Source organism: Rutilus rutilus (genome assembly GCF_951802725.1).
Source record: "Rutilus rutilus genome assembly, chromosome: 5".
NCBI lineage: Eukaryota > Metazoa > Chordata > Actinopteri > Cypriniformes > Leuciscidae > Rutilus > Rutilus rutilus.
Window position 1 is genome coordinate 41,580,324 of NC_140213.1, and position 16,274 is coordinate 41,596,597.

Genomic DNA, 16,274 nt, shown 5'->3' on the forward strand with positions numbered 1-16,274 from the left:
CTACTACTAATGATAATAATAAAATAATTAAACTCCAGAAAACATTTTAGGATTGTTGTCGACAATGAAAATTCAAATAGGCCTATATATGTTGCTAATAAAACAAAAAGTCTAATAAAAATTCGCTAATAAAAATGCATTCGTTTTTGCATTCGTTCTCAAATTTGATGAGACTTGGAAGTTGTCAGTCGACCTGGAGTGGAGAATAGAAGACAGCTAAGAGGAGGGAAAAAAAGAGTTCAGTGGGTCGATCGTGGAGGTTAATCATATTTAGAAATCTGCTTTCTTGTAAATTGTGTACATTTGTACCTAAAACAAACCGCGTGGACGATACTTGGGTATTCAGGAAATATATACTTAAATTGACTTATAATTGTATTTACTTTACTGAATTTATAGACAAAAAAAAAAAAAAAAAGGGGGAAACATAGGCTATTAGAAAAGTTTGGAAATTAAAATATTTAAACCATTTAAACTTATAATAAAAACTTATATAGCCTACTATAAATACTACTACTACTACTAATAATAATAATACATTTATTATAATAGGGCATTTTTATAGGGAATCAACTGTACATTTATAACGCTTTCAATGTATGTAATATAGCGTTACATTTCTTTATTCGTCAGTCTTTTTTTAATTATTATCTAGTGCAAGAAATGTTTCTACCAGAAAAAAATGCTTTTACCAAATTCCCAATAAAATCGGAGTCATCCAATTGTCACTTATGATTCTGTTTATTATATCACTATAATAAACAGCATGCATTTCATCTCCTAAATCCCACAAATCATTGTATTTTTCAAAAGCAAAAAGATAAGGAGACATGCAACAATACACATCAGGTTATTTGAATTTGCAAACACATGGGAAATTGCAGAAGCATAACGACCAACGTCAACAAAAAATAGAAATCGCATTTTTCAGTAAACTAATAAATAAATACAAGTACATGAATTGGAAAGGAAGGCAAATGAACCTTTAAGTATAGAAATGGTCTATATTTACAGTATTTCATTTAAGTACATTTTTATATCTAAAATTAAATGGAGTGATAATCAATTACAGATAACAAATTACAGGATATATAACAAATACAGTTTATTTTTATTCATGGTACACGATGATCTTAGTTTTCAAACTCAAAGTTGAACGAATGCTCACAAAAAAGGAAGAAAAATAAAGAATAATTCATGATATTTTACTTGATATTAAGAAGCAGTTTGATAAAGTTTTGATAAAATGTGTAATATATAAACATAAACCAATGGAAAAAGACAACGTCTGATAACTTCGACATGTCTGACAAAGCCAGTGGGTAGCAGCCTGTCATTTGACAGATGAACAAAATAGCGCCATCTTGCTTTTAAACGTGAAACAGCAGCCTCAGTGAAAATGATTTCTGAATAAACGAGAGATGTCTGTTGCTTGTGCTTTTGATGTGCATAGCAAAACGAAACGCAGTTCCGATGCAACACTTTTCAGATTTTCCTATTTTGCTCTCTAAATGAATACATATTAGTGTTAATTATTGCTTCTTTTTCCTTATGTGCACTTATATTTTCCTACACTATAGAGCTTTGTATTTTCTTTCTTAAAGCATCCATACTGAAGTCGACAACATGCTTACCTCTCTCAGCATGACTGGCAGCAGTGCTTGAGAATTTAATGCACCCGTGTCTTATTGTTCAATCCATGCAAGGATTGTAGCTGGAGGGGGGCCGCTAATGATCTTGAAAAAAGAAACAGGGAGCATGTGTCTCCAGAACTGACATCGCCCGCTATCATGAAAGCGATGGCGCGGGTGTCTTTCTAAGTAGGCTATCAGTGTGCACTCAGTGTTCAGATGTTTAGGTGTACATCTCAAACTCGTGCTGCAAGCCGCACAAAATTCGACATGGGACAGGGGATTGTTTGTATAGCCTATATGTACGTGTACTGCATATTAGCCCATATATGAACTATTCAAAGGTGAGATCACAATCACAATGTCTAATGTATTGAATAATATAATATAACAATAACCGATTATAACCAACTTTTCGGTCTCACTGTAGAGTGCATGTGATTTTCAAACTGTACTTATTTTAGAAAAAGAGTGTCATGGTTTTTGACGGAGAGATCGAAAAGAAAGAATACCAGCAGGAGTCGAGGACAAAGATATCCAAGGCCTTCGTCGCTCGGTGTCTTTTTACACTGCTGTATCGTTGAGAGGATTTGATATTTGCATCGCGTTGGAACACGTATTTTAGAAATATATTTGAACGGTTGAGTTACCGTGAAAGACGTTGTATGATCCCGTTTATCTGTTACTCATGTTTTGTTTTCCAAATAATAATAAATAAAATCATAACGTCACATCAGCTGTAAACTAGTACATTTTATTATATGATGAATTCACGCTTTGTTTGATCACAAACGCCTTTCATCTGTTTTTTAAAGAGCATTTGTTGTCAGAAACTAAGGGAGAATTCTTTTTGTAAACTGGTGTCTGTTCAGTAGATGCAAAGATCTTAATACAGCCTATTATAGGCAACAATAATTTACACTTGTTATTCGTGTGTTCAGAGGGTTAATAATACTGAGACCCTAAATATTACAAAACAAAAGTAACACAGTGAAATATAGTTTCAATAATAAAACAATTCTCATAACATCATCAAACACACCACCACCAATAATAATACTTTTAGCTATTATTATTAGCATTAATAATATTATTACTATTGGTGTTGCTGTTTTGTTACCCCTAAAACGCCTTCATAACGATAGCCAGTGAACAATGACTAATGTTAAGACAGCATTCTTATAAACTGACCCTAATCGAACATTTAACAAATCATTCTACAAAAACGTGCATTCATCAGCAAATGCGATGTTGCAGAAAATGTGTTTAAACATATAAACATACGAAATGCGTTTATCAATTATAGCGTTCAAAACAATACATTGTATTAATTAATACTAACTGTAAAACGTAATTTCCTTTAAAAAATGATTAATATCAATGATTTGTTACCAATGTAAGAAACAGTTTTGCAGTTACTAGTCAAGCCAAAATCCAAGTCCTGTGTATTAGTTTAGATGGTACTACCACTATTCTCAGTTTTGCCTCTCTCTCTCTCTCTCTCTCTCTCTCTCTCTCTCTCTCTCTCTCTCCCTATTGGTTCCTCTCACACGCTCAGAGTTCAGAGCTCAGAGACTGACCGAGTTCACCAGCGTTTAACTCCAGCAGACACAGTTAGTACTAGAAGGCCGCTTTACACAGGTATCAACTTTTCTTGACGTTGATCCGTAATGTTTTCCTTTTCATCCTAATGTCTAAATCTTTAAATTCAGGCATTTCATAGTCGGAAAAAAATAATAGGATGTCATCGACTTGGAGCGTTGCTAAATATGGGCGCTTTAGACAAAGGATAGCCTAAATGTTGGATTCTAAATGAAATGAGCCATTCGTTTCAAGATGCCAGTCAAGTTAGGCCAGGCCAAATATAGCCAACATTGTTTAAAAAGGGAAAAAAAACTAAAACATAGCCTAAATATAGGCTATATGTATACAGTCAAATTTAAGCTGTAAGTCCATATACGACGTGCATTGATTACTTTTTTAAACTTTAATGTTAATATTTGTTGTCCCTTTCGAGGGCCTATTTCACTTACGAGGGTGCTTAATCGGGGACGAAATATTCTGAGGTTCATACACACTGTTCATCTAAAAATCTACTGGATGTTTAGCGCATGAGAGTGTGCAGAATACTCCGGATCCGTGTGTTTCCTCAAGAAACAGTGAATGAAAGTCATTGTAAACACTTGTGGTATAGACAGATGTCTGAGAGGAACCCGTGCACTGGGAATGCTAATGAATTAAACTAGAATTAACCCGTCCATTTGAAACTGTACTAAAGATCAGTATGTGATCTGCTCCTCTGTTCCCAACAAACCGATAGAAGAGAAGAAGAAAAAAAAAAAAAAACTTTACCATAGGCTTGTGGTTTAATTAATGAAAAAAAGGCCTATGTCTGATAAAACGGAAATAGTTTAAACGCCATTAGTGACACTAACAGTTATTGTATCCGCGTTATTGTGTTGATGTTTTATACTTTTAATGTCTTCTGCGTTAGTTCATTAGGTTATATTGTGATTTTGGTAAGAATAAAATTAGTCAAGCATTCTTAACCCTCAAGGATATGACTTAATATTGTATAAATGGAGCAGAAATTTTCGTGCAAAAAAATAAATAAAATGTTTTCAAATAAAAATGATGTCAAATTGTTTGTATAGTCTATGTAGTGATGCAATCCCTCCCCTAACTTTGGTACATTGCAAGTTATTCTAAAATAATTGATCAAACATAAAATCTGTAATGTAATTGATTTAATGCTTGTTTTAACTCCGAGTGAACAGACTACACTTCGAAGCATCTCACCAACCCCCTCAGTCTCTCCCTTTGTGTTAAAGTTGGCTCAAGGTCTCGGGAGGTCCTGGAAGTGACAGTTCTGTGAATAGCGGGTAGATGGCACAATTTTCTAACATTTAGAGAGAAACCCACCGAGCCGAGAGCAGCAAGTCTATTTTAAAGCACTTTATTCAACATAACACAGACAGACCGAGAGGCAAAAAAAAAAAAGAACAAAACAAAAAAAAAAGAAATGGAAATATAGATATGGCAATCGAGCCTTAAGTTTTGAGTAATATTTGTATTGCTCCATTTTAGCTTAAAAAAAATCAAGACAAGACATAGGCCTACGTCTCAATACGTAATCTCAATTATGCATATGGCGGTTTAGTTAAAATAAATAATGGTTATTAATGTGAATATACAAGCGTTTAGTTGAAAAAAGGAAGAAAAAAAATAGAACTACATATCGCTTTTATTCCAGACTATAGGCCACATTCGATTATTGTTAGATGTATTTTTAATAGCCCCGTTACAGAACATTCCAGGCAATTTGCAGCAAAGAAATATAGATGACGTCAGACAAAAGTTCTCTAAAGTACCTCATTATTTGAAAAGCCAAAACGCTAAGGGTTTTTCCTGCTATTTATATAAATCTGAGAGCTAAAATTATGGACAGGTCACCTCTATATTCACGACCAAATCTTAGGAGGGTCAATAAAAATAATGAAATAGAAATATGCTGATACTCGAGTGACGTGAAAGAACAACACAGACGTAAAATTTTTCGAGGGGAGTGGGGGTCTATGCTTTGCTTATTATCGCTGCTCTTTGGGGGTCGCTATGGAAACCAATTGCTGGCTCTTCCTTCGTCGAGCTCATCATAAGAACAACACAAGCGAGCATATGATAGCCTATATCTCAAAGCTATGATGACTTTTGCTAAGGAGTCTAACAGATCGTCGAAACCACATTCACTTAGCTTGAAGTCATAGTAAGGCTTAGGCGAGGTCTGAGAGGTCATCGTTAACTTGATTTTGAAATTAAGTTGAAAACCTCCAAGACAAACAGTGTTATTAGCAACCGTACCACTGTTAAGCCAGATAATTATGCGCTAGCTTTTAAAATGAGTTTATATTTAATTATTTTAGAAATGCAGACGATAATGGACGACGGTAACCGACGATTTCAATCCATCATGGCCGGGTTGAGTAGGTGGCAACGATTCCTCAGAGCCTACATCATCAAACAATAATCACTTTATGAAACAATAAAGTCATGTTTCCCTTTTCCTTTTGTCAAATCAACTTCAATAATTAATGTGGTTCAGATAACATCATATTTTGAGTTTCTGTTGATTAAACCAATCTCCTTCATTGTGTTAACTCACATTTTTTTATTTCAATGAACTCAAAATGTTAAGGCAACCAGGTAACTTACTTTTTTTTTAAAAGTTAAACCAACACTATATATTTTTTACAGTGCCTGCAAGAATGTCGACGTGTTTTACTCTTTTAGTTTAAAATGTCTGTTTATAGACATAATAGAAATGTTATAGAATCAACGGAGAAGCGGTTAGGAATCATTTGTTGTTGGCCCGATTGGCCAGCCATATCCCATAGTACTTTTTCCATGAAGAAATAAATAAAAGTGACATTGTACTGAGGGAGACCTCATTAGTTCGTTGTCCGACGCTAATAAAAGAACAGAAGTGCAAATTATAGAGTTCACCCTCAACACACGCTCTGTCAACTAAAATCAAGCCTGTGAAGCCATGATCCAAATTACTACTAACCTGCTCTGGTAAGCCTATCAAAGCAAAACGAGCATTTAAAGCGAACAAACTGTCAATTCCTCTTTGACAAAATATACAACACAAGATCTAGTGTACGGTGGAATTTGTTGCACAGACTTAGATACTGGAATTCGTTTTTTTTTTTTTTAAAGCATGTAATGCCAACTACTAATAGTATCTGGAGTAGTTAATAGGTCTCATCACTGTGTCATAATTACAAGCCTTCCTCTGCTACATGCATTAGCGCTCTCATCAAACACACATCCTGGACCACGTTTAAAACAATAACAAACAACCATCAATCATTTCCGGTCATCTAAACAGGCCTTTACCAATAGCCCCGCAACAAATAAACTTACCAGGATTACGCTAGGCTATAACTCTTGCCCTCCCGAGTTTAAGGGAACTCTGAATCTTTGCTGATAAAGTAGCTAAATAAATAAATAAATAAATAGAATTTACATGGAATATAAATAGCGTTATATAATGTAATAGCTATGCTGTTATTGTTATTATTATCATTGATGATTTAAAAAAATAAATTATTATTATTATTACACAGTTGGGGGAAACAAATAAATCAATGGTGGTAGTGGTCTGATTATTATTTCTCAGCCATCATAAGTTACTTTAGCCTATCCTCAGATTGTCTGATCTAATATCAAAACTTGGTGTCTTTGGGTCAGGATGTTACTTTTTATTTTCTCAAAGCTATACCAAAGAAGTAGATTCTGCAAATTCATTGTATTTTAGGGATAAACTAACGAGTTCGCAATGGTCTAGTTAAATTGGGCTAAAAAAGAAAAGTACGTTTATTAAGTATATCTCTGAATTTTAGGACTCTTGGACTCCTGACAAAAACTTTAACACGGTTGCTGTTTAGCTTTTTTTTTTTGGGCCCTTGGTGTCGATTGAGGGGCCTTTTCTCCCAGCAATGTGGTTTCAATTACAAGACACCGCTTTGCTCCGGGGAGCCGTATAGCTTGCGTTGGATTGCAAGACGCCATATTGACTCAACTAATAGGACACCAAGTTGAAGGCGCAGTTTACAGGATAGCTTCACACGCTTGGTGTCCTCTATCAGATAGCCCTAAATGTGACATATAAAATACTGCTTTCGAGGTAGAACAAACAGTGGGCTGCATTTTGTCATTTGTCAAGCTTACAACAAGATGGCATTTCATTTGACATGTATTGAACGTCCAATGTTGCATTTCATCGCGACTTCAGTTCCGACGTGCCAGTACCTGCTCTGAGAAGATTTTATGTATTTAGATTGAAAGTGATACCCAACAAGGCAATGAGCAAGAACATCTGCGCATATACACAAAATCTATACCTGGTAAGTAGGGATGACATGATACTTGAAATTTTCCTTTTTCTTTTTTTTTAATCAAAGATGGATGAATGGTGATGTGTAAAAAGTAAAGTGTTAGAGGGCAAATCAAAGCGATATTTCACACTTGAAGCTGCAGCACTTTGCACGTGTATTTACATAGCCAAATGTAGACGTAACCTGGACAATTTCCCATGCCAAACCTCGGAGTTACCCTCGCACCCCCAACCCTCTCTCTCTCTCTCTCTCTCTCTCTCTCTCTCACACACACACACACGCACGCACGCACACACTCTCTCTGAAACACACACCCGTAAACCCAAGCAGTTTGAGACAGAGCATGATTTCACTGTCCGATAGAACAGACAGATTTGTCCGCTAGTCATGAATAACACAACAATGAAAGCCTTTTGATTTCAAATTCATAAATTATAATTTAATACCAAGAACAAATTTACAGCAGAATGCTTGTTTACAATAAGCTAACACAAACAAACAAGAATTGTTTTCAACTATAAACTTCCACACACACTCACGTATATCACTTGCAATTAATAATAATCAATAATAATAAAAAAGTATCTATACGTTATCAATACCCTGCAGTAATATATTTTATATATTTATATAAAAACGTGGGTCAGTTTAAACTGTTCATAATTACAATCATGTATCATTCACTGGTCCATATGTGGCAGAGAACAGCCCAAATAACTGTTCAATCAACTACACAATATGATCCCTTTTTATCCAATCACAACATGGTGTCTTGTGTGTTGAAGAAAAGCCTCAAAACAAGGACGAAATTGCAAGCTTTCACACATACACACACAAGGCATCTGTTACAGACCGAAAAGGAGCAGAACACCAAGTCAAAATAGCCACCCCTTTCCAAACCAGCTCACCCTGTTAAGTGTCAACCTATCGTCGAACGTTTTTTTTTTTTTTTTTTTTTTTTTGTCTTTTTAAATACAAGGGCTAGTGTACTGAATGCACAGATTATATCTATACAGTCAAAAACATTTACATTTATATATATATATATATCAAAGATAAAATAGGTTAGCGACCTGTGGCCATGCATTCACAGTCTAAATACATGAAAAAGAAAGGAAGAAAAAAAAAAACATTTGTCTTAATATGTATGTACATTACAACCAGAACTTTCAGTGCTACTAGCTAAGTCTGTCACTCATTTGAAGACATTTGTATTACCGAAAAAATTGGCAACCACAGTTTTATTCTTAATCACATATACGTTGTATAAAGAAAAAGTCCTTGAAATTAATTGACCTATATTTACAAGAATACTGCCTCTACTTGTGTTTTTTTCCCTCAAGTGAAATGAACAATTATAAGACTTTGTAAATTCTAAGCGTGTTCCCCATGGTGTATAGACTTCAGTAACCGTTAATAACACATTTGCGCTGTACAGGCACTTTAATGCTTTCAGTGTTGAGGGACATTTATAGGGACGTCTTATTAATACTGCTGCTTTATCATTAAAAGAATGATGACCCATCATCTCCCCCACGTTCAAAATACAGTTTACTGTGGCAAAACACGTTAGCGAGAATTCGCATGTGCGCAACTTAATACATTTGAAAATATTAAGTGGGGGTCTCCTTAACTGTAAAATCAAACACTTTGTTCTACTATTTGAATTACAGGCTGTCGACCATTCCCGAATCCAAATATGAAAAAAAAAAAAAAAAAAAAAAAATGGAGACAGGTCAAAACTTTCAACAACAAAAATAACCGGTGACATTTTGCAAACACTTTTATGGCGCATATAACTAAATGATAGTTTTGCTCCTGCATCCATTTCGGGAGATTATGATTTGGGGGGGTGTCTATATCAGGCAGAAGAGTGGTATGAAATGATGCATTACTAGTGCTCTGGCATTTTGTGGATATAAGTTTGAGTTGATTATGAAAATAATCCCTACTCTTGCTCATTAAGGGACATCAATAGAGTAAGTGCGCTTGCAGCATTAAGCATAGCCTATATTGCTGTGGATTTAGTTTTAATTCTCGAAGAACGTCTTTACATTCTGAACTGTTTTAGAAGAAGCCATGGTTATTAGAAAAACAGCAAAAAAATAAAATAAAATAAAAAATTTAAATTTAAAATAAACAACTGCATACTACAGAATCACATAGGCCGGTTTGGAACCAGAAAGGAGAAACAAAAACAAAACAAAAAATTACAAAAACAGCTATAGATACATGGACACAGGACAATATAGCAATTTAGAAAAAGAACTTTTTTTTTCTTCTTCCTTAATCTTTCCAAATTGTCGCTTAAATGCACTTTTTAGTTTTGCTGTCCAGAAAGGATTATGAAAATCCTTGAATTATTTTCTTTCGTCTTTTTTCTTTTGTATTAATTTTAGTGGGTTATTTATTTCTTCATTTTTGTATTTTTATTATTTTTTTGTATTTTTTTTACAAAAACAACAAACAAACAAACAAACAAACAAAAAAACATTAGAACCAACTGTTCAGAATGACACAGGGAGCAATCTCTGGATTTCGAGGCTTCACTGAATGTCTCAATTTTAAAATTCACAGTCATTGTATGAAAGTCTTTCTTCGTGAAAGTAAACTCGTGTAACAGCCGTTTCCTTCTACAAAAGAAGCGCTAACTATTGTAGTCACAGCCCCTTTGATCACTCCTTCTGCCTACTGAATCGACATGTAAGGCCAGTTAAAACTGCTCCCCGACAGCAACATATCCCTGATGAGGGTTTCAATTGGGGTTTTACCTACCAATCGGACGAAAAATAATTGCTCTATGACCGAAGACGAGACTGTACGGAGAGAGGGCAAGCGCAGTAATAACTTCCCAAATCGAGTTGGCTGGTTGGGATACTGGCTCCGAACGTACTCCTCCAGAGCGCACTGGGACTTCTCTTGCAAACTTTCCACATGGGCCACATCTGACAGGCCACAAGCATCTATAAGGAATGGAGAGATAATCAAATGTGTATTACATTAACAGCACACCTGGACAGTTCATTTACAAAACGGCAAGCTGTTCTACAGTAACACATAGCCTACTATTTTATTTAAGTACGCTATTACGTACAGCACAATACACATCATATCAAAAATCACATGTGCCATTCGAGCTAACTTTAGTTTACTAGAGATACATTCAAACTCTGGAGTTGTGCTGTTCGTCTTTTTTTATTTTTTATTTTTGTATAAAAAATAGACCTAATGGAGTGTGCATTCCATTGTACGAGTAACAACATTTTTAAAACCTTGATGCATGTAATCCCCATAAAAAGGACAATTTAGCAGCATGTGGGTCATACTATTATGGCAAAAAAAAAGGAACACAGAAGGGCAATGTAAAATAATAGTAATAATAATAATAATGTTAAGAAATTAAAATACTAAGTGCTAGCGTAGCCTATAATATCTGCCTTATTTTAGAACATTTCTAGACGCTGCGAAACCTTAAGTCCTGAACTTTTAGACAATACTGAAAGTTGTTTGTAAAGAACGACAACAAACTCGAAGAGCAAGCTATCCACAAGAGGTGGTAGAAGACTGTAAGTGTAAGTCAATAAAGCGATTGCAAAACGCTGCCCTACATGACATCAACTTTTAAAAATAGCATGTTAGGAACAGTTCCGTTGATATTTTTTATTTTAGGTTTTGATTCATTTATATTTTATTGTCGTAGGGAACATCGTCTGTAAAGAAATCAAAACAGCGTATTTGCATACTGTGGTAATAGCCTATTTATTGTGCAACTGGTACTAAACCTTTCCCAGTCATAAATTTCCGAAAGAATATATTCGCCATTAAATCCGTAAAACTTTTTCGCTTTAGCTCTCTGATACACAAATAAAGAAAGGAAGTCGGGGTCATGACCCAGTTCTGGAACGAGTCCAGCATGTGTCTTGGATCCCTAGATCATCCTAACAAAACAAGGAAGAACTGTGAGCTTTTAACAACGCACAGAAATGTCCTGTCGCCCCTCCACAATAAAAGACGATTAAACAAAACTTTGGTGTTTATCGCAACGTGAATATATCTATCAATTTAAACGATCGGCTCCAGTGTGAAGCTGGGCTGTGATGTGTGTAAACGGAGCATTAGGCCTTTCTTCCCTTTCCTACAGCCTCACCCCCTCCCTTCGAGATGACATCCTTAATATCTGTCATTGCAAATAAATAGAAATAATTGATTGCTCTTCAATATCATATTATGTTGATGTATTGTGAAACTACAACAAATTATGATTAAAGCTACAATTTAGACTTCGTAAGTCGATAGTGCTCATTTTCTGACATTATTTGCATTTACATTTGTTTTTATCAAAACTAGCCTGTAGGCGCTATTAGGCCAGGCTATATCTTCTATTATTTTTTACGCGTATAAATATATTTTTTAATGCATATTTAAAAATAATATTAATATTAATATTTTGGCTGTCACAAAATATTAATTCTTTCACCATTTAATTCTTAAAAATAAAATAAATTCTTCAAGTGTTAAATAAAACTGCAGTGTTCTATTGACGATACGTCGATGCTTTTAAAACATTTTAGTAAGATTAAATATTTTTGCTTGTTAACTGATTTTTTTTATCAGAGAGCTCTAAAAAATGCACACATACAAATTTACCTATTATGACGTGCACATTTCAATACGTAATGCTATCAGATAAATAGGCTGAAACTAGCACGTGTATACTTTCTAGATTTTAATTAAAAGACTCCATTATCTTTACTGTACAAAACACAATAAAATAGATGATTAAAAACACATGTTTTGGAAATGAAAACTTACCTGAAGTGAATAAAACGATGGCCTTTAAACAGCTGTATTCAGCAGAGTCAACGTGCAAAGCTTTGAGCTTTTCTACTTGTTCTTGGAAGATCCTAATGTGGTCCATAAAGGCGACCACTCTGTCCGCAGACATGGGGGAGGCATGGAGCCCAGCCGCCGCCAGAAGTGGAGCCACATGGAGCGGCATGGAGCATTGAGCAGCGTTGAGCACAAACAACTCACTCCAGGTCAACCTCAAAAGGGCAACCTGGTCGGTAATCTGGAGGTCTGGGAAGAAGGGAATATTCCTGGCCCACTCTACCGCACTAAACAGCATCCTGGCTGCCAGTTCACAAATGTTCTCGATGCCCATGATGTTGTTGGGCTGCATGCATTGACTGCCATACCGAGAAGTTGGGTAGGGCTCCGCTCGTAGTAGTAGAGAGATATATCCGGATAAGTAGGAATGGCAGTGCAGTGGGTCCCCATTTGTCAAGGCGAACTGACCATGGTGTGGCTGTGTGGGTGGCATCCGTCCCCTTTGCACGGCTGCAGTAAAAAGAGAAACTGTAGATATTGATGCTTGAATTCTACAACAACAAAATACAGCTTGACCTTGTTTTTAGTTCACTTGTGGTGTGTTGTTATCACACAATTTAGGGAACTACACCAATAGCAATAATGTAATCAATTAGACTACTATGTCACTTGACACGTGCAGAACTTTTAAACTAACAAAGTGGCCTTCATGATTTTACCGTTAAGTCAAACTATTTAAAGACTAGGCTATTGATATGCTTACAATAATGTTCTGCACCGTCCACTACACACAAAATAATTATAGTCAAACCCTATGTTTAAATTACTAGAAAAATATATTTTGGCAAATGTTTCATTTTAAGTGTACATGTACATTAATTTGTGTTTACGTTTCACAACATGAGCCCAGTGAATACATGCACAAAGAAAGGCATGAATGCTAACCCTTAACCTATTTAGCTAGCGACATAGTCAGTTCTGCTATCTATTGAGAATCTGCGAGCAAACTGGGTGCTTGGCGGAACGATTATTCGAATAAATACTATAAAAGCGCAGTAGTGATTATTATTTACTTTTCTCCTGGAGATGAGCGATGTCGATTGTGGTCTATCTGGAGACCCTAGCCTAGTGTGTGTGTGTGTGTGTGTGTGTGTGTGTGCGTGAGTGTGTGTGTGATTTTGACGCTGCCTCTCCATACTCCCTCGCCATAACTGCACGGCATATTTGCAGTGATATTATTAAAAATCAACACGAATGACCATATTTTCGTCGGCGAATTAAAGTGATGATCAATTTAACGTTGCGAACATGTAAAATGCGAAATAGAGGCTGGTCATTATTCGAGCATTAAGGGCGCCGTGATAACGCTGTCTCGAGCGCTATAGGCGGTTCCTTCGCGTGCTGTGGTCGGGCAGACCGAGAGAGAAGAGTCGGGGACAAAATACAAGGGGGACGTAGATTGCATGCATTTAATACAGCTAAATACAAAAGACAAAGACAGCAGTAAAACAACAAAATTCCGAATACCTTCCCGTCTCATGCCAACTTTGAGGCATTTTTTGAGGCGGCAGTACTGACACTGATTGCGATGGTGCTGGTCAATGGGACAATTCCTGTTGGCACGGCATGTGTAAGTGAGGTTCCTTCGTACGCTCCGTTTGAAAAAGCTTTTACACCCCTCGCAAGTGAACTGGCCATAGTGTTTGCCGCTGGATTTGTCCCCGCAGACCACGCACTCTATATGCTGTGGCTGCTGCTTTTCCGACTGCGTCGTCTGGTTCGTCGGGGTGGACTGTGTGTTGTTGTTCGGGGGTCCTTGAACGGGTGTCTGAGGGGTCGGAGGGGCAACCTGAGAGGCCGTTAGACCCAGCTGGCCTGGTTGAGGGGTCGGAAGGGATAGTCCTCCTTGGGCTTGCGATGAGAGGGTGCCCTGGGTCTCGGCCACATCGTCCTGGGAGCCTCTCCACACTACCATTGCCATATCTATCAGTCAACGTTAACAAAAACTTTTTGTTCCCCGTTTTTGGTTTCGGAATGCTTTGTTTAAAAAAACAGTAACGAAGCACGGTGCCTTTATCACTTAGGAAGATAAAATAAATAATTCAGGATCGGCGCGGTCGGTTAGAGTCTGAATGTCCGTTCAAAGTTGCGTACCGACGGCGAACAGCAGTCTATTTCTCGACTGAAATAGCGTTACCTGACATGTGGTTAAAACTGAAGCAAAGACGAGCCGAGCCTTGCTCTTAGAGGCCAAGTCCAGGGGCACTTGCAGTCATCCATCCAGTAAACCCATCAAGGATAAAATGGAAAATAAACACGGCGGAAGAAGATATGAACAGAGCAGAACAGATAACTTCACGCGTGTAGCGACGTTCGCACGCACAGAAACACGCAGCTTTCAAAGATACTTGCGAAGCGCGAGAAGTTCCAGCGTGAAGTCTTGAAGAAAAACCAACAACTGGCCAAAAAATATTGCTGCTTCTTCCTTTTCTTCAGATGAGGTAGCGCTAGCAGCCGCGCGCAGTTGCAGCCAATGCTCGAGTCAAATATGAAGTCAACTCTCCGGCAAGCAGGACTGATAATATAACAAAAAGATCACAACCTATAGAACCTCCTTCATGCGCGTAAAAATAATAAGAGAGAGAACAGAGAATCAAAGTGATCAAATATGTTAAAAAGGGGGAGGTTAGGAAGTGACTGCGATTTGTAGGCGCTGGGCTGGCAGAATGCTTTCTCTCTGATCAGCTCACTGAGCTCTCTATATAGTGAACTTTGACACGACTGCTGCAACTTAGCACACGTTACCATGGTGATGAGTTGCCATATATGGAAAGTGACTGTGTTTGACTGGTCAGAGCTCACGGACCTCCCCCTGAACCCCATTGGCTAGTCGGCACTTGTGCTACTTGGTTCTTTGCCAAAGCCAGGAATAAGGGTCGAGGAGCCGCTTGGTCCTAAAGAGAGTAGAACACAGTTCGTTGCAAAATCATCGCAATACATAGCCTACATGTGTTCAATATTTAGATTTATTTCAAATAAAATCCACGATTGGAATATCTATTAAAATCGCTTTCCATAGCCTACTACAGAGGTCCAAGGCTTTACAAAATCAATATTATGGCTAATTCAAAATTATTCATTTAAAATAAATAAATAAATAGGCTACATTTTCTCTTATCTGGCCACTGAATGATATTAAATATCTCCGGGATAATAATATTTCTGTTATGATATTTCAAATTTTCAATGTGTTATATGCATTTTTGTTACATTTATTCTATAGACTGGCCGCATTTGGTCAGATCCCAGATCCCATTTATCCGCATTAACGCCTCGTTATAAATCATGAAACTGCATATAATTTATCAAGTCAATAATGCACTGACAAATACATTTAAAACAGAGACAGTCCACGAGGGAACAAGCAATGTACGCGAGAGGCTATTGATGCAAGTTCGCACTGTAATCAAGATATGTTAAAGATAGGCTATGCGAAACACTACTTTGTAAGAAACACAGAGACAGAAAAAAAAAACTAAAACTAAATGAATTAACAGTCAACAAGAGTCAGAATTGGTGCAAGCTGTATTTCTGTGAATATTCTGTTTGCTTAATTTTATCTGAATATGAAGACCTCACATAGGCGTTTATTTTATATACCGATCCATTAATTAGCCTCTAGTCCAAAAGACCAGTTATATTGGCGCAATACTTAGGCTATTATATTATCTTTAAGTCTTATACGCAAGTCGACTGACTTTACGTGCATATAGTTCCAAAAGAAAAAAGAAGAAAAACGAAAAGAAAAAAGAGATGATAATTATTGACGTTTATATTGTTAGCTACACAATTTACAGTATACTTACGGAAACTAGCATTAATTGTCACATACCCTATGTATGTATTCTCATCATGA

General features: G+C 36.5%; 1 protein-coding gene across 2 annotated transcripts; it reads right to left on the minus strand.

Moving 5' to 3' along the window:
- Window positions 1-9,981: 9,981 nt before the first annotated feature.
- Window positions 9,982-15,156, minus strand: nr2f2 (nuclear receptor subfamily 2, group F, member 2). Of its 2 annotated transcripts, none has more exons than XM_084409627.1 (3): window positions 13,886-15,156; window positions 12,341-12,868; window positions 9,982-10,491 (listed from the first exon to the last, which is right to left on the minus strand). In XM_084409627.1, exons 1-3 carry the CDS (start codon window positions 14,337-14,339, stop codon window positions 10,217-10,219), a joined length of 1,257 nt encoding a protein of 418 aa, XP_084265753.1. In that variant the 5' UTR covers window positions 14,340-15,156; the 3' UTR covers window positions 9,982-10,216. The 2 variants fall into 2 exon arrangements, with proteins under 2 accessions (XP_084265753.1, XP_084265752.1); XM_084409626.1 differs by having other exon boundaries at window positions 12,341-12,886; window positions 13,886-15,093.
- Window positions 15,157-16,274: the final 1,118 nt, after the last annotated feature.